Source organism: Mytilus trossulus, chromosome 7, assembly GCF_036588685.1.
Source record: "Mytilus trossulus isolate FHL-02 chromosome 7, PNRI_Mtr1.1.1.hap1, whole genome shotgun sequence".
In the NCBI taxonomy this organism is placed as follows: Eukaryota; Metazoa; Mollusca; class Bivalvia; order Mytilida; family Mytilidae; genus Mytilus; species Mytilus trossulus.
In genome coordinates, this window is record NC_086379.1 from 26,812,859 (window position 1) to 26,831,568 (window position 18,710).

The 18,710-nt window shown below is 31.0% G+C and overlaps 1 protein-coding gene across 8 annotated transcripts in view; it reads left to right on the plus strand.

Annotated features, from left to right (window-relative positions):
• Window positions 1-18,710, plus strand: part of LOC134724854 (uncharacterized) — a 120,131-nt gene that overhangs the window by 88,759 nt on the left and 12,662 nt on the right. For all 8 annotated transcript variants that reach the window (XM_063588152.1, XM_063588157.1, XM_063588153.1 and 5 more), the window contains 5 exons: window positions 7,695-7,846; window positions 15,421-15,762; window positions 16,149-16,166; window positions 16,989-17,083; window positions 17,820-17,905. In XM_063588152.1, coding sequence (XP_063444222.1) covers window positions 7,695-7,846; window positions 15,421-15,762; window positions 16,149-16,166; window positions 16,989-17,083; window positions 17,820-17,905 — 693 coding nt within the window. The remainder of the gene's footprint in view (window positions 1-7,694; window positions 7,847-15,420; window positions 15,763-16,148; window positions 16,167-16,988; window positions 17,084-17,819; window positions 17,906-18,710) is intronic.

Below are 18,710 nucleotides of genomic sequence, written 5' to 3' on the forward strand. Positions count from 1 at the left end.
ATACATAACCCTACAGGCAGGTAAAAACAATAAAATAAACAAACTGTTATAAATTCTTACATCATTATTGATTATAATAACACATTTAACTTTGTGTGATAAACATCAATATTATAATCTATTGTACAAATCTGTCTCTGATGAATTGAGGCAGCAAACTAATAAATTCTATGTGTGTACTTTTATGGGTTAGACAAATAAATTATTTACACAATATGAAGTAAATTCAGTGAAGTCAGGCAGTTGATGCTATTTCTATAATTGCAAGTGTCTATTCATCTAGACATCTGTATCAATGAAATTATTTTTTTTCTCTGAAAAGTATTCAAACATTATTTTCGTTGTTGTATTATAAGACAGCTGTTACACATCCATCTATCTAACTTTGGGGTATTACACAATTTTATATATACTGCATTAAATTGTACTTGATTTTACAAATGTCGAAAGTAGTGTTCAGAAGGTAATTGAATTTACTATATGAAATTCAATCTGAACATTGACAGCGCACTGTATATCTGGATTTTTCACATGCATCTGATTTTTGTGGTTGATACGTTACTGCCAAGTTTGACTGACACAAACAGTTTACTTTTCATTTTACATTCATTGCAAAAGGCCTTGATACATGAAAAATGAATACAGAATAGTCTTTAACTGTCCTGTTTGTGACTCAAATGTAAATAAAACATAAAGTGAAAATAACCCAATAAAAGATAGAAAATAGCTCCTGAAAAACTATGAAATAAATCTTTCAGGGGCAGATCCATCCATTTTTTATAGGGGGTTCCAACTATATGTCCATTTAAATGCATTGATCATAAAAAAAGGAGGGTTTAAATCCCAGGACTCCCCCCCCCCCCCAAGCCCCCCCGCCCCCCCTCCCCTCTTAGATCTACCACTGTCCTTCCATTGTCAACTTAGTTTTGATTATTATAATGTCAATGGACATTTATTTATAGCTACATTATCAACAGCTTGTTTGTATCTCCTATATACATTAAGAATGATTAATTACAATTATTATTGAATGATTTTGAATATTTGAATTAATTATTGAAACAATGTGATTGTGAGCATGCATACTGTGTTTTAAGGGATGGAAGGTTTACAATCACAGCCGAAACAGGGGATTACATATGGTAAAACAAAATGCTTTGATACTTCTAAACAAATTATAATTGATTTTGCAAATCGCTTACATAAAACTGTAATCATAAATAAGCGCATTTTATCACAATACAAAATACATACTAGTAAACAAGACAGATGTTGCATAAAAATTTTATATCTGCAAGTTAAAAAGTTTATTATTTTATCGATCAACGTTTTTTTCACCTTCATTGTTTTCCTGTTTGTGACACCTGGCCTTTTATTATTGAAGACCTCATTCCCAGGTAATTACAGGTGAGATAATCAAATACCTCAGGTAATTTATCTGCTTCATCTAATTAAATGAGAATAGATAAGATACATAATAATAGTATTTAGAAACAGATTGCTTTGTTTGCCCACACGCCATTTATCGATGTATAGAAACATCAAAATGTAAACAACAATTAAATTTGGAGTTATCTCCCTTTAAAACATAAGGTGAACGTTACATTTGAGTGACTTGATGCAAAATAAAAGATATTCTTTTTCTCACTTCACTGCATATAATTATTTCAATTTTGTGATATAGTTGTGGAAATTTTTATGATGACTTGTGAAAAACATGGATTTAATTTTTTGTTATGATTTGTAAAACAGTCCCAAGGTGAAGGCTAATTTTAAATGACCCTTTAAAAAAATTGTGAAGACAGGTAAAAAAATATTATCTCAAAGTTTTCGTCACTGTGGAATAACATTATGTGATAGTAAGATGCTGACTCTGATTGCAAGATACTGCGGGTAAGTTTCTTTTCAACGCTATTTTTTTCAAGAATTGTTTTTAATTTTTGTATGTAAAAAAGTATTTAATTTTTGCAAAAGATTTCTAATGAGAATGAGAGACTGAATTTTAGGTAATATATAACAGAACAAGAGTGATTTGAAAAAACGATCTTCAAGTTAAACCACCGTGGTACAATTTGTAACCTTTTATCCAATAATACTACAATTTTATTCTAACAAAGAATTTTATTTTACGGTATGAACACAAAACTTATGAAAATATGAATTAATAACCGATTTGAATAAAATTTCAATTTGATAACAACATCATCTGATATGAAAGATCTGTTTTCTATGATATGATTTTAAATCGTCTATTGTCAATATCAACTATTCAAAATTGGTCAGTAATAACTTATAAGTGTGTCTTGAGTCCAAATAGAAGGTCAGATTATATTACCTTGGGGTGTGGATTCTATAGTCATTAACAAAGATACTTATCTTCTTATTTTGTACGATATATTGAACTATGTAAATATTAGGATATTCTTTAGGTTTTGAAACGCAAGCAATTTTCATTGCCTTAAACTGTTTATTTATTTTGTTGTAACATTCTGACATATATGATATTCATACTTCCAAATCTATGTCATCTGTTTATTTTTGGCTGGACTTTGGAGAGAGACAAGAAAGGTTGATGCACAGTTGTTACAAACCATCACAAACTTCCTGGAACAGATAAACCCATTAGGAGGGGGGATGGAAAATATACACAATATGATGGGACATACCAAGGTTTCCTCAACAAAGAACTAATTATGAAAGGGTCAGCTTTTTTGCACTAGGGTTCCCCTCCCTTCTTCAAAACACACACACCCTTCTGTTCCTATCTATAAAGATAGATCTATGAATATTTCTTTCATGATATGTACAGATGGACCAGACAAGACTGGAACCTATAATTGAACAAAAACAAAGAACAACCTCATGATAAGTTATGTTGAAGTTGGTCATCGTAATTGAAAACGTAATAAATAAAACTCAGCTGTTAAATTTTAAAAATAAATAAGAGAAATATATCTTGGTACATTGCCACATATTTTGTATAAGTTATAAGAATATTAACAAGATCATTATGATTTAAGTCACATGCATAGTTGACAAACAGAGATAAGTGCCAAGAGAAATAATAGGGACACATACTACTGTATCATCATGAATGAGTTAAAGGTAGTACAGTGTGTTTGTAACACAATCTATTTTAGGCTTAGAATGTTGCTACTCTTGTTCTTTTCATCCATAATAACCATCATATTGAAGGGTCTCTTTGAGATAAGAGGAGGCTACAGTGATCTCAGTCATTGCCAAGTCAGCAAAAATTCTGAAGTATTAACCTAAAAAATATATATATAATTTCACAGTAGGTTTGAGAAGGCGATGAGACCAATTTTACATTTCATTTATAAAACATTATTTTTCAGAAGTTAACAGCTAAATGCATGTTAAAACCTTGATGGAAACACTATTTTGGACCCCCTATTTTCTTTTTTGATGATTGAAAAAAGGTGGTGGTCACTCAGAAGTTTTGTCTTCCTCTCCCATGTATTCGTACATTGTGATTAAATGTACATGTATAACATGACCAGATTCTGCTTTTCTGTTAAATGAATTCAGTATTAATTTTGTGTTATTCCTCTCTCAAATTAAGAATCAAATATTTGGCATATTTTAAGACCAAAGAATCTGAGAACTGAAAGTGAGAAAAAAAGAAAAAATCTTAAGATAAAATCAGAGAGATGACGTTTTTCACTGGATTAACTTACAATCTTTAAGTACACCCATCCAAAATGTAATTCTATAAAAGTCCTGATATAATTATAAGATTAAAACATATAAAATTACTGGAAAAAGAACTGACATAGGCAAAAAATTACAACCAGATACTTGTATATGAACTCTAACTTGACTAATAATCATATGAAATATATGCAGAGTTTATAGTTACAGATATCATATTTTTACTTATATATAAAAAGATACTATTTATCTTTAAGACATAAAGGCTTATTATTACATACTGAATATGATACTAGAGAGAAATCCTTGCTCTTATATTAACAAGTACTGAACCAAGCGTCTAGACAAAAATCAGCTAGCAATACTATACTTAAAGATAATTGGTACGGCCTAATTTATAATAATTTATCAAAATTATGTTTTATTCATAAAAAGAGATTTTAAATTCATATAAAAATTTAGTCTTTTGATGATCGTTGTGTCCGGTGACCTATGGAGACTTAGGGTTTAAGTATTAGGGCGAACTAATAAAGAATATGTCAGAAGTCGTATACCATCTTGTCTTTTTGTCAAAAGATCAACTTAAAACCTTTTATTCTGCTTTTAAAAGGATTAATCTGATAAAATCGGATTATAGGAACAATCGACCACCTCTGGAACTACGATCTTTTAACCAGGTCTACTGCTTTTTATATGGTAGACATACTGTAAGCCTTAGATATACATTCAAAAGAAAAAAAGTTGACTTTTATTTTATTGAATATCAGTTGTTTAAACCTGTAATTTTTGTAACACAATGACTAATGGTAAAATAAAATTGTGACCTTTATCAATAATTAACCTTTTCGAAAGGTAGAATGAAAGCTAGGTAAATTTCTTTTCTAATAACGGTCAATCTTTTCTCTGACTTTCAATTCCTCATCAGTAGTTCTTGTAGCAAGAATTTATTTATGGTCTCTGGTTGTTATATTGGGAGAATGAATAAAAATCATAAGGCACATGTAGTAGTTTTATTATCTGCAAATATCATTTCTATCTTATGAAAGTTTTCCAGGTGTTTGTTTGTTGTTTCTTTGAGGTAAAGTAATCCAAATTTCCTCTATGATGTCGGAGAGAGATTTCAAAGAGATATACACCTGTGAATGGAATGCTATTTGTTCTAATTGGGATCTGTTCATTATGAAATTGCCATGGCATATGGAGTTGTAGCACTTATTTCAGGCACACTGCAGACCCATTGGTGGCATTCCTCTGTAATCTGCTCTTTGGTCAGTTTGTTGTCTCTTTGACCTATTCTCCATTTCCATTCTCAATTTTTCATAGCTCTGTGGTGATCAATTTTGCTTGATCTTGGATCTGTTCATTATGGAATTGCCATAGCATATGGATTTGTAGCATTATTTCAAGCACATATAGCTCTTGGGTGTTCATGCTTGAAAATAGTGTCATGCAAAATGGCTCCACCAGGAAAGAATTATAAGACCATTAGCATGTGTTAGAATAATAAACTGACACTATAACCTTTCATTAGATGAGCCATAATCCAGCCTTTATTCCTATATAATCTCTATTCCAATTCTGATGTCCTTATTTTGCATCATGTTGTCCTTTAGGGAGAAGTAAAAGTGTGAAACATCCCTCCATTAATTCAATGTAAAGTATTTCACAGCTTTATCATCACGTTATCAATGATAATTAGCAATTCTAATGACTACAGATAAGTTATTATATACAGCTCTTTATAATGAAGGAATTTATGCTAATATTTTATTGAAAATGTCAATGGTTGTGCTAAGTTTATAGCATCATCTTTTATTTTATTGTTGAGGACACAAAATGGAGCTCATTGCGTCTGCTGCTTTAATGAGATAAGTATTTTCAATTTTCTTGATAATTATGAATCTATAAAATTGTGTAAGTTACACCTATGAGGGTGTTAGCTCAATTTGATGTTTTTAATTTACACCAAGTGACACAAAAATTATGGTGAAAGAAATTTAATAATTTAATTTGGGAGGGGGTCTTTCAGCATTTTGATCATGAAAAACATAATATGTACAGGATATCTAATTACCTATAATGATCTCTTGATGTTAGTATACACTGTATATAAGTAGGGGTGGGGAGAAGTTATGTTGAGTGGATGCATGGGAGGTTCTTTCATCAACACAATTAAGTTTGGGTTGCTCTCCAAAATTTTGTCAAAACAATCACTATAAAGAACTATCATATAAGTGGGGGGTTTATCTAGCTAATTCAAACCAGATTTAACCCAACCATTTCCCTTGGAAAATGCCTGTGTACAGGAATATATAGTTGTTTTTTCAGCTATTCAATTGGTTGCAGTCTGCACCAAAAACTTTTTCAGCTACTAGTCCGAAGACCAATATTTTTACATTTTTCTTATTGGGCCAAACAAAAAGTTTTGTCTGGGGCATCAGACTAGTGGCTAACTGTGCAGACTGTGGTTGATATATATATATAGTCTGGGAAGGGTGAATGTTGGTACCTATTAAAACCTTTGATCATACATGTTTCTTGTTTCTGGTATTTATATAAATTAGACCTTTGGTTTGCCTGTTTGAAAGGTTTTACACTTAATTTTTGAAGTCTTTATAGCTTGCTGTTTGGTGTGAGCCAAGGCTCCGTGTTGAAGACCATACTTTGACCTATAATGGTTAACTTTTACAAATTGTGACTTGGATGGAAAGTTGTCTCTTTGGCACTCATACTACATCTTCTTTTATCTATCTAAATTTGATTTTGGCAGGACTTCATTTTTTTCTCACCAATTAGGTGCCTTTGTAATAAAGTGTCTGTCTCATTGTAATGTCCAAATAAGTTTGGATCTATGTAATGACATTTTGACTGGGCATTCAACCGAAGTATATATTCTGTGTGGAATTTTTATGGAAAACTTAATTATTTAATTTCACATTGTTAAAATTGAATCTTTTGAAAAAGTAAATCATACTTTCAGGTTAACTGGCTGATTTACTTCTTTAAAGACTTGAAATAAAGTGCTTAAAAGGACATAATTAAATTCAAACAGTGACAAGTATATACCATTGAAATGTCAAGCTAATCAAGCTAAGATGATAACTCAATAGTAAAAGGCCATCTTAACTTTAGATAGCTATAAAACATGGTAAATAAACATATAAATACCTATATCACTAAAATTGAAAAGTAAATTTACCTCATACTTTATCAGTGAAGGATAAAATTGATTTCTCTGCACCCACACAATAACTCAGCTGATAAGTTTAAAAGGGCGAGAGGTATTATCATAATGATCAATAGATGCAGTTTAAGTTGTGGGAAAAAATGATGTCAAACTTTTATTAGCAAATATGAGATAATTGAATGTTTATATCTTTTTGTATTTTATTAAAAGAAGTTTTTGTAAGAAATTGAGGTAGAAGTTTCAGTCCTATTAGTTTGTTCATAAAACTGCTGTTTATATGCATCAGACTCTAGTTATCTGTTCTTATTTTGCATAAAAACAATTGGTTTTACCATGGAAGTATTATATTTAAGTTGGGTGGTAGTAGATCCTGTCATTATAATACTTCCATGGTTTTACTAATTGTAGAAGGTTGCACAGTGACCTATAGTTGTTAATTTCTGTGTCCATTTGGTCTCTTGTGGAAAGTTGTATCATTGGTATTATACCACATCTTCTTATTAAAAAAATAAATTTGAAAAAATACTGTAAATAAGTACTTGAAGATAATAAGTATCTGATACACCCTACAAGTGTTTGCCAAATTGGGTCTATTCTATCTACACCAAGATATTTAAATTAATATAAAAAGGATAGATATTTATAATTAAGATTTCGGTCTTTCTGCAAATTGACACTATTCATGGTAAATCATGATAAGTGCAGGATATCTGACATTTAATAACGTTATGCTGTAAGTGGAATATATATGGTTATTTTGGATATTAATAAACTTACAGAGCTATTAAAAGCTTTTCAATGCATATTAATTATTTTCTTAATTTTATACTTGTAGTACTGAAAATGCCCACACAAGATTAGCAGCAGGAGCTGGTGATAATAACTCAGATGAAGCCGCCAACCAAGCAGACTTATATAAACTGGTACAGCAAGGTGGGGACATACCAATACGGGGACTACAAAAACCTGGACCAGACAAATCAGGAAGTAGGTTCATTCAACTTTTCTTTCAACAGTCCCCCCCCCTTTTATTTGTATCTTGTAGAAAAGATTACAATATTTATTTTTTAAGAATGTTTGAAGTGTGTATCAGTATGTATAATATAAACTCTGTGACATTAATCCCAAGTATAAACTTCAAATCTATACACAAATAGGTTGTTTAAATGAAAGATCGTAAACACCTTTTATTTAGGTTTTATGCATAGACACATTTTAAACTTCGATGAATTCACATTACAAACCAGTAGAATACATTTGACACTGCAGGGTGATAACTTTGTACTATTTCCCTGGTATTACAAACCAGTTAACATTCCAAGCTATCAGTGCACCCTACTGATGTTTCATATTTCTGCTTTTGTTTTTTCTGTTATGTTCAGCCTTATTTTTAAGACAGAACTTGGTTTATTTTAAAAATATTTACAAGATTTGAAATATAAAGTATTGAGATTTTTTTTGATTTTTTTGTCAGTTTGTCATGTGATCAAGTTCTGTCTTCTTTGTTTCCAGTTACCTCCCCTAGCATGTATTTATTATGTTGTGCAAGTTGGAACATTCCTATGAATATTTAGATAGAATTACATGTGTATTCAACCATGAAATCCTGGATATCATGTATATCATTTTGTGATATAAATATATAAATGTTTATGGGTTTCAGAGCAGATATATGCAAATTTTATCTGATAAATGTGTACAAGGGCAGATATTAAAAATAATTGACCTAATTGCATTGTTGTATTTTATGATGTGGAGTAACTGGTAACCTGTTTTAGACCAGCAACCAGCAGCAATTATATATAAACTAATGTTACCATAGCAGTATAGCTCTTTATTTACAACATTTATACAGTATATGATATCTACCGTATATAAAGACTTCACCCAGGATAACAATTTGTTTGTTTAGACTAAGGTCACATACAATAGGATACTTCTGGTAGTACCTGAGATAAATAAATCATATAGATTTTAGTAAGTAGATGGACAATGTCAATAGTATTGAGATCTTTATAATTATATTTAACCTTGAGTAAACTGCTAAAGTGTAAGGGAACTAACTCTAGAGATAAATTTTATTTAAAACTGAATTTTTCAATCATTCAAAGAAATTGTTGCTGTGTCATTTTAGTTATTTATTATTTTTCTTACTCTACCTGAATGTTGTTGCTTGAAATGTTGCGCTGGTTAGGTTTTTGAAGTGATAAAATGTCACTGCAAAACTAAGAAAACTTCAATAAGTAAAAAAAACTACACAAGTATTGCTTTCCTGTTGGAGAGGCTAATTTTTAGTTTTATAGTTAAAAAAATACTAAAGGTCAATGAAAAATAGATTTGATAAGGATAGGCTACATTTAACTTCATTTTTTATCTATTAAATGAATATCTTGTTATTTTATAATAGTTATAGCATTTTTATTTGCATTGGGATTGGTAATGAAGAAATGAAAATGATCAGACTGAGTATTTAAACATTGTTTTTCAAAGACAAAATTTAAACATTCTTTTATTTTATACATTTTTTATGTGAAAAGAACCATGTCTGATAAATTGACATTTACTGCGACTTTATCAATATTTTGGTGGTTTTTGAGTAGGATGAGGGATTATTACATTGTAAATTTTATGTCGTAAACTCATAAATTGTCAAGGTGTGGTTCATTTTCCCTTTTTTGGAGAAGGTTAAAGCTTGTTAAAACTGTCCTCTTTCCAGGTAATATTATATTTAAATTTTAACAAAAAAATGTGCAGTTATGTATGTATTTACATATAATTTTATTATTTGTAGACATTATTACATATATTTCAACAATTTTTGATAAAAAAAAAAGTCAAAACCAAATTTTAATAACTAAGATTTAATACAAGACAGGTTAAAAAATGACAATTTTGTATTTGAATAACTGCAAATATTTAATATGAAGGAATTGAAAAATAAGATGTTAAATGCTGTTATATTAATTTATTAATTTTCAAAAACAGAAAGATAGTCACAAATATTTAATAGAAAATATTCAATAGATATATGTTATCATAAAACCTCTGCTTTTGTTGTCTTACATTTTATGTTTGCTTCCTGCTTGTGATGTTGTATCTCCTAGCCTAGGAGTCCTAGGGATCACTGGTGCACTGGTAGACACTCAAAAATTGTACAGAAATAAATAAAATCCACTTTTGTAACTTCTCTTAGATGATGAAAAACAAACATGATAATCAGACGAAATTGACATTTCAATCTTGAACTTCCATTGTTTAGTATTGTGACCTAACATGATTGTATAATATGTCAACAACAACTTTATCAAATAGTCAAATGTGCAACGAGGCTCCATGCAGAATGTTTTAATAACACAACTAACCTATTAACTAACTGCTTTCTTTCCAGATTTTATCCAGGAGTGTGTTCTAGTGCATTAGTGATCTTATATTAACATTTTAAATTTTAACCAAAACATTAACAGAACTTACATGTAGTTACAAGTACACTTGTACTTTAGGCTATTATAGCTGACATAGTTTTAGTTTTCTGCATCCAATATGCTTGCTAGGTCTACGGCCCATTTGGAGGTAACAGGAGGAAGAATATCTAAGCGCAAAACCGATCAGAACCCAAAACAAAGCTCAAATGCTGGTTATAAAAGGGACAAGTGTAATGTCATCCCTGTGAGGAGCCCCACATCTGGAGGGGATGCTCAGAGTATCGTATCGGGATTCAGTGGATTTCAGCCAGAATTGCATTCTACACCCAAGTCATCAATCGTAGATAGCCATAGACCTACTCAACGACAAAGTGGTAAACCAGATTTGTTAAATTCAGCTCCTAATCAGTCACCTACAAATTATCTACAAAATGATAAAAGCAAATTAGGTTTGATAAATACAGGACATTGTAATGTATCATCATTGATTGAAAATAGACACAAATGTGACAAGGATTTAATAGAAAGTCCTAAAAAACATAACAGTAATATGGATTATCATGCAATCACTGAAAATGTACGAAAATTTGCTGGAAGTCCTAGCGCTTTCCCAGAGTCTAAAATAAAGCAAAACATGGAGGATAAAGCATGCGATAATTTATTAGAGGATGAACATAAAGTTTATGACAGGCCACCGAGTAGGGCAAAGTTATCCAGATCGGCCAGAGGGTCTGTTAGTAGTGAGAAATCGTCCAGGTTAGATTCTCATACTTATCAATCTTATACAGCTGGACTTCTTCATTCAACAAGTCGGTCAGAAAAGTTTCTTAATCTGCAGAAAAACTATGCAATGCTAGAAAGGATATCAGAAATAGAAGAAAAATCTGAAAAACCTATGAGACCAAATAGTATGGATCCACAAACATTCCAAGATATGTTTGACATTGTGAATACAAGTCGACAGGAAGAATTGGATGAATTGTATTTTGAACTTGAGGAGGCTAAGAGAAATAGAGAGTTTTTCAGTAGTGTCAAATCTCAGACATGGGACCCAAGGAGGGATTATTCATTGACAAGAAAAGAAAAGTCTGTAGGGGATTTAAAAGCATTATATGCTGGCCTTGAAATTAATTCTGAGGAAAAGCCAGTTTTGACAAAAGCAAAATCCTTAGAGAGTACTTATGTTAAAGATCAATCTGATGAATGTTATAATTCTCCATTACAAGAAAAAGTATATATTCAAAGCTCTCAAAGATCGCCGAGAGGAGCTAGAGCAATACATGGTACTAGTATTGAACCGCTAACAAACAAGTATGAAATTTATGTTGAGAAAAAACAAAAGGAATACAAGGATACTCCAAACAATGAGGAGTTACATGTAAGATCTGTCTCTGTACCAGTCAATGAACTAGAAAGTCCCAAACCACTCAAAAGAGCCCATTCATCAATAGGAAACAAAATAGTTACCAATGTGGATTCTAAAATCTATGTGAAGGAGCCAGAGCTTTCAGTTAAGCCTGAAAAGGCTCAAATACGACATGGAGGTAAAGTAATCGCTAGATATGTCAATGATAGTGTTCATGGAGTAAATTTTAAAAATAGAACAGATTCTAATGGAGATAGTCAAGTAAATACTAATATTAGAGACAACCAGGGTCGAAATTATTTACAACACAAATCTGGGACATCTGACAACTATGAAAGAATATGGGACAATGAGACAAATGTTTTTCACAGACATTTTGGTGAGAAATGTGTCCTTGCGGAAAGAGACAAGTTGCCCCTTCAGAAAGATAATTCTATGAAAACATGTAGTCTTGAAAAAATACATAGTTTAGAAGAACCGAAGTTAAATGTAAGCTTATCTCAATCTCCAGTACAGTTTAGAGTCAGAAATTTAAGAGTTCTTGCTGAAAATAATGAATTTTCTGATAGTAAGTTTGCAAAAATGAGACCAATATCTGACTCTGTGTCGCCATCAGGATTTGAAACTAGGTCAATTTCACTCGGTACAAATGAAACAGAGTTACTTGTCAAGGAATCTGACCTTGATTCTGCAGATGATTATGTTCGATTAAAAAAATGGAGGACGTCCGAGCTGTGTGAAAATGATGGCACAAACTCTGAAAATAGCAGCACTGACACATTTATTGTAAAAAGTAGTGAAGATGAACTTGAAAAAGAGGGAGATAATCTTCCTGATGTTACAAAAGGGACTGAATCTAATTCTAAACTTCCTGAAGAACCTGCTTTTGAAAAAAGTAAATCTGAACCAGATTTAAAACAGGTTAATATCAGAAAAGAGCCGGTAAGACCTAGATCTGCCAAATCACATGTCAAATTGAATGAGCCTGTCAAAGAAAATAAATTACCATCTAATTTTGGAATGCCAAGAACTGTTTCTGGAAATTTGAGGGAAGTTTTCAAACAATATAAACATGAAGGAAAATTTTCAAGGTTCCAAGCACCTGAACACAAGACTGAGAGTCCAAAAGCCCAAACTTTACCAAGAACATCAAGAGTTAGCAATAGGCGATATGATGCTTATATTCCTCCTAGTCATATAATGAAGGAAGTAACCCGAGAGAGTGATCAATATAAACGGAATGAGCCAATACACAAGGATAGGACACCATCTTCTGCCAGTAAAATGACTGTTGAATACCTAGACCTTATTGGGAATGAGTGGTCACAGGAACGTAATAAACAAAGCATTGTAAATTCTCCAAGGTCAAACAGTCAAGGTCACAGACGTGATGGTGATTATGTCCAATTAAAGGAGAATAATAATTTGTCAGATATAAGAATAAAATCTGCATCACTTGGTCGTCATCCAAAGAAACAGGATTATCCAGATTATTATCATACATGGAGTCCCCGATCTCCATCAGGACATTATAACCAGCAACCTAAATCAGACAGGCATGAAACAAGATCCCACGGGAACCAGCCTCCTCCTTACCCAAGGCATCGTACTAACCCATCAAATTCAGGTTCTTATAACACTAATATTAGCATGCTTTTCCTATGTTTTTTTCCTTTACTTAATTTTTCTTTTCTTTCTGTTCTGAAGTTTTCTTTGTTTATGTTTAGCTCACTTGATGCTTTTGCCTTGACCATTTAACTTTGTTGTGAATGTTGACTTTTTTTTCTCGTTTGCCTTATTTTACAGCTTTTCTTGTATTTAACAGCAACAATGTGACTCAATCTAACAATTAAAGCTTTTTATTAATATTAAAAAACATAATTAAAATGAAAAATGTTTTTATTAAAAATAGAATTTTTAAGTATTTGTCAAACTTATTTAAAAATACAAGCAATAGAGTTTCTGATTTTTGTCATAAGTTTTGGGTTGAATCTACCCGTGTGCACAAAAAAAAATCATAAAAATCTTAATCCAAAAGATAAATGTTGAAAGGCTTTCAAAGCAAAACAATCAAAATATTTATGATTATAATATAAAGCCAAAAAACATAGGACTGAACAAACATCATCATAGTTTTATAACTCATTCCAATCATATTTGATGGATATTGATATATGCAATATGTTTGATGGATATGATCTATGCCCCTGTTATAACATATTAATTCTACAAGGGAGCAACATATTTAGCATATACAATGAATTTAAAAAAAAAAAATAATCTAAAAAGTGTAATTATAAAGCCCTGCAGGAATTAATTTTGTCATAACAATGGCCTTGATAATATATTATATGTAAAACAATCTGATCTGTAAATTTTCATCAATAAAAAACATAAATTATGTAATACAAAGTGTTTTCTTGAATAAGCCTGAAGATTTTAGATTTATTTATGAGAAGTATATCACAAAAAGGTAATTGGAATAACTCATCTGCCGAATTTCATGATACTAAAAAAAATTCCCATGATGCTCTTGTTCAAAAACCAATTGAGACAGATATTGACCTGACATTTCAGGTCCCAGGCACATGTCAAGTGTAAATTTCAGCATAGATACTGTTGGAAGAATTATAGAATTATTATGAATGTTCCAGCTTGCACTACTGTGACTTTGTATTATCTATCTTGTTATTCTGTATACTTTTTATCCTGAACAAAGTCATCCACAATTTATTATATTAGTATGATAGGAGTGTGCAGCAACAAGAAGGATTATAATTTTCTAGGTCATTATTTTCTTTATATTAGTAGCTAGTTAAGTTTACAAAATTAATTTAAAACGAAAATTTTGATTATGTACATAAAAGAAGGAGGCATAACCCTTCTTAAGTGAAATTTTAACATTGCTACATCTCACAGATTTTGTGACATAGCAAACATGCACAGTTCTAAAAATAAACATGGAGTCTGAGGTAGTTTTTAGAATTTTGAAAGATTCAGACAACTATTTTTAGATATTTTTGAATTCAGCCTCAACAATTTTTGATTCACAAAAGCTCTTGATAAAAATTATATGGACTAAACCTAGTTTGTGCAAAATTGGTTAATACATGGAACCATGACCTTTCTGCTAATAAATTTCAAATATTATTGGTAATAAAGATTTTTATCCAGGATTTTGCAAAAGAAGCTGACATAGGAATAAGAGAACCATCAGAATCAGATTGTAAAACCTGATAAATTTAAGATTTACCTGTAAAATTGTTCACTTTTTTTGGCATGTCACCTTAAATATAAGTTTTTAGTTGAACTTTTTCTGTAATTGACGAATTCTTGTTTCATGTGACTAATTCAATACAAATTTTGATTTTAATTTTTTTAGTCTAAAAAGGGAAACAAATCTAGAAATACTTTTTGTATATCATTACTTTATGTAAATATAGTGTTGAAAGACATGCTGTCTGCAATTGGCAGTTTCAGAATCTAAGGCATCCTGGGTAATATTTTCAAAAGCTTACACCAAAGCGTTTTGATTGGTTTAAAACGTTACAAACAATGGAAGTTCAACCAATGACGTAACGTTATTTTCACATTGGGGTACGAACAATGAAATTACCCATGATGTTTAGATTCTGAAACGCCCAATTTGGTTGACATGTCTTAAATCATTACTAAAAAGTTCAACTAGGTTTTGATTTGGTTTATTGAATTTTGATTTGTTTTCAAATGTTTGTGCATGAGTTTTTTTTCTCTCCTATTTGCATGAACAATAGAAAAACCACAACAGCATCAACAACAACAAAGTCCTTTGTCTCCACTTCCTCCTAAAGTACCGCCTCCTCCAAAGCTATCACCAGGGCAACAACCAATCATAAAGTCCAGTACATCATACAATCAGCTTTACTCAAAGTTTGAATCGCAAGGGAATTCATATACCAATAGATTTGGGAATGATCCACCTGCCCCGCCTGTACGAAGTGGCAACTACCACGAACCACCAAATCCACCTGTTCGAAAGATTAAGTCTGCACCAGTTTCAAAGCTGCGGATTCGAAGTAATTTGTCCGCAGCAGAGCAACTGGGAATAAAAAGTTCAAGTCCAAAGCTTAACGGAGGTATAATTTTTATATAGAATTGCTCTTGTGGCTTGGTGTGTTTTTTGTCCTCACGCCAGATAGATATTACACAAATGCTACTATTAACACACTTGACTTGATTAACCATTTTTGTATTTATATAAAACGGAAAACAGATCACTAATAACATCATGTATTGGGGGGGAGGCATTAACCATGGGTTGTTGTTAACCAGAATTTCTAAACATAGCTTGTGGTTAGGGATAGTGAATTGTTCTTGACCAAGTTGATAGAAATTTTAAAGACTTTGGTATTTTACTAAGTAGATATTTAAGGGTTAGTTTTAATCATTTAAAAAAAAAAAGAATTAAATTAACCAACATTTAACATTTTCCAAAACTTAAGATTTGTGAAAATTTTAATAGTTGATTTTGACGAGGATGGTGAGTATTTGCTTGAAACTTCACGTAAGCATGGATAGTGCTTATGACATTCATATTACTAATTGATAATATCATAACACATACATGTACTGCCATAGACGTATCGGAAAGAAAGTGAATTGTCGGTAAAAAGCATGCTTCTTATGCAAATTAATAGCCTTGAGAATATGTCAGTTGTATCAAGCAAACCATTGTTTTCCGCCTTTATTGTTGCAAGATACATGTACAAGGATGAAATAAAAAAAAGTGGCTTGAACTTAGAACAAACTACACTGTAAAGTGCTTCATAAGTCTGTTAGTTTATGTTTAGTTCTTCGTCTTTCCACAATCTGCTTGCACTAATTTCTTCTTTTTATACTGTATAAACGTTTCTTTTTCTGTCTGCAAAATCTTAAATCTTTGTTGTGATGCCACATGTTCTATTTATTTCATATTCCACATTCAATTATTTCTTTTATACATATTTTATCTATATTTATACAGGGATTGGGAATATAGTCCATAAATACACATCCGGAATTAAATTTAATTTGAATATTAATGAATTGTATGCTTTATTTTGAAGGCTTATCAAAATAATGTAAATTAATTGCATTTTGTATTGTTCATTTAAAAGTATCAATTTTCTTTTGTATAAGACATAAGATTTAATAGTAATTTTATATGTTTTAAAATCTTTAAATTAAAAAAGGCTGATTAAACTTATATTATTTCGGTCAAACTTTAAATATTGCTATCAAAGAGATAATTGTGCCAGTATCTAAAATATCCTTGAGGGTTTAACTGATGAGAGGTATACTTATATAATGTTTTGTATTTCAGCATTCAAGTTCCAGACATCAGATGTACGGAGAAGTCCGACGGAGAGAGTACAACGGAGAAGGGAAGATGAAGAAGAATACAGAAGGAAAAGACTGGTAATTTTATATTCGAGCTTTATAAAATTAAGTTGTGCTAAATACATTTTTAAATCAGTAGAAAGGACAAGTCATTTTTTTAATAAAAATTATTTCAAAATGTTTCCTTATCCAAGCATCATCAGTGATGTGAAGAAGCATTACGGCTTCGAGGATTAATAGACCTTTACCTTATGTCACAGGGGCAGATCCAGCCATTTTAAAAAGGGGGGTTCCTAATTCAGGACAAAAAGGGGGGGGGGGGGGTTCCAATTACATATCCCAATTCAAATGCATTGATCGTCCAAAAAAAAAAAGGGGGGATCCAACAACTGGAACCCCCCCCCCCCCCCTTTCTGGATTCGCGCCTGTGTCAAGGCAGCACTCTTGCTAATAGCAATGTCAGATTCAAAATATGTTTTGCACTGACACACAAAATATAAGGACCAATTTTAGACAAACTTCTTTGATGAAATACCAAATTTACAGTGTACACACAGCATACATGGTTAGATTTACGCCCTTCATGCCTTGTAGTGTTAATGATAGAATTAGAATATGAATGTACGATATGAGTAAAGAAATCTGATCTTCTTCTGTGTATTGAATAACAACGTTGCATGAAGTCTTGAAGTTGTGATATTTAAAAAAAACATGTACTTTAATTTGATATCATATAAAACAAAGGTGACTTATTTTATCTGATTATTTTTAAAATCTTATATTTCAAGTTTTCACCTGTACTTGTCTTTTCTAGGAACAAATATATGAAGAAGAGAGAAGAAGAAAAATAGAACAAGAAAAGGCTGATCTGGAAGCACGGAAACATTCAGACTTTTTTACGTATGTATAATTAATAAACATATCTTTCATAGTCTTAGAACTTTTTGCTTTTCTAGACTGCATTGGAGGCTTGGGAAGCTTAATTCTTCCCTGGCTTTCTCCTACTTTATATTTGAATTTAGAATTGTTCAAATTATAACATACAGAAAAAAATATCTTTTAATAGAAACTGTTGATATTAGTGATTTGATTTTCATTAGTATACTGGAGTTTATTCAAATTATTCAAAACTAAAAAAAGATAAGAGATGATGAAACAGGATTTATGACTGAAAATTACTTGTGAAGACTTGTTATTATAGGTATATTATTTATAAGTGCATGTATCTATATTATGATTGTTGTAAAGCCAAACTTTTATCAAGATCATATGAATGTTTATAAATATATATGAATATATTCAATGTCGTCATCCATCTTAAATTCTTTAGAAAGGGACTGAAATAAAAATGTGATACTAAATGGAAAACGATTTTCCATTATATAGAAAGAACTATTTGGTTACATACCCCTTTGTATTCAGCAAATTTTTAAATTAGTTTATGTGAAGAAGGGAGATAATACTAACCGAGAATTAAGTTTCAACGAAAATAGTAATTTTCTCAACAACAAAAATCAAAGATTCCACTTAGTTATGTCATTTTGCAATAATTAAAAACTATATTGAAGCATGTTTCATTTAAAGAAATTATTTATAATTTGGCCAAAATTTATCATTGTTTACAGTTGACAAAAATCACCATATCAAAAGAGTCAGTTTTATTTGTGTTGATCATTTTCAAACATCAAAACAAAGTATATGTTGA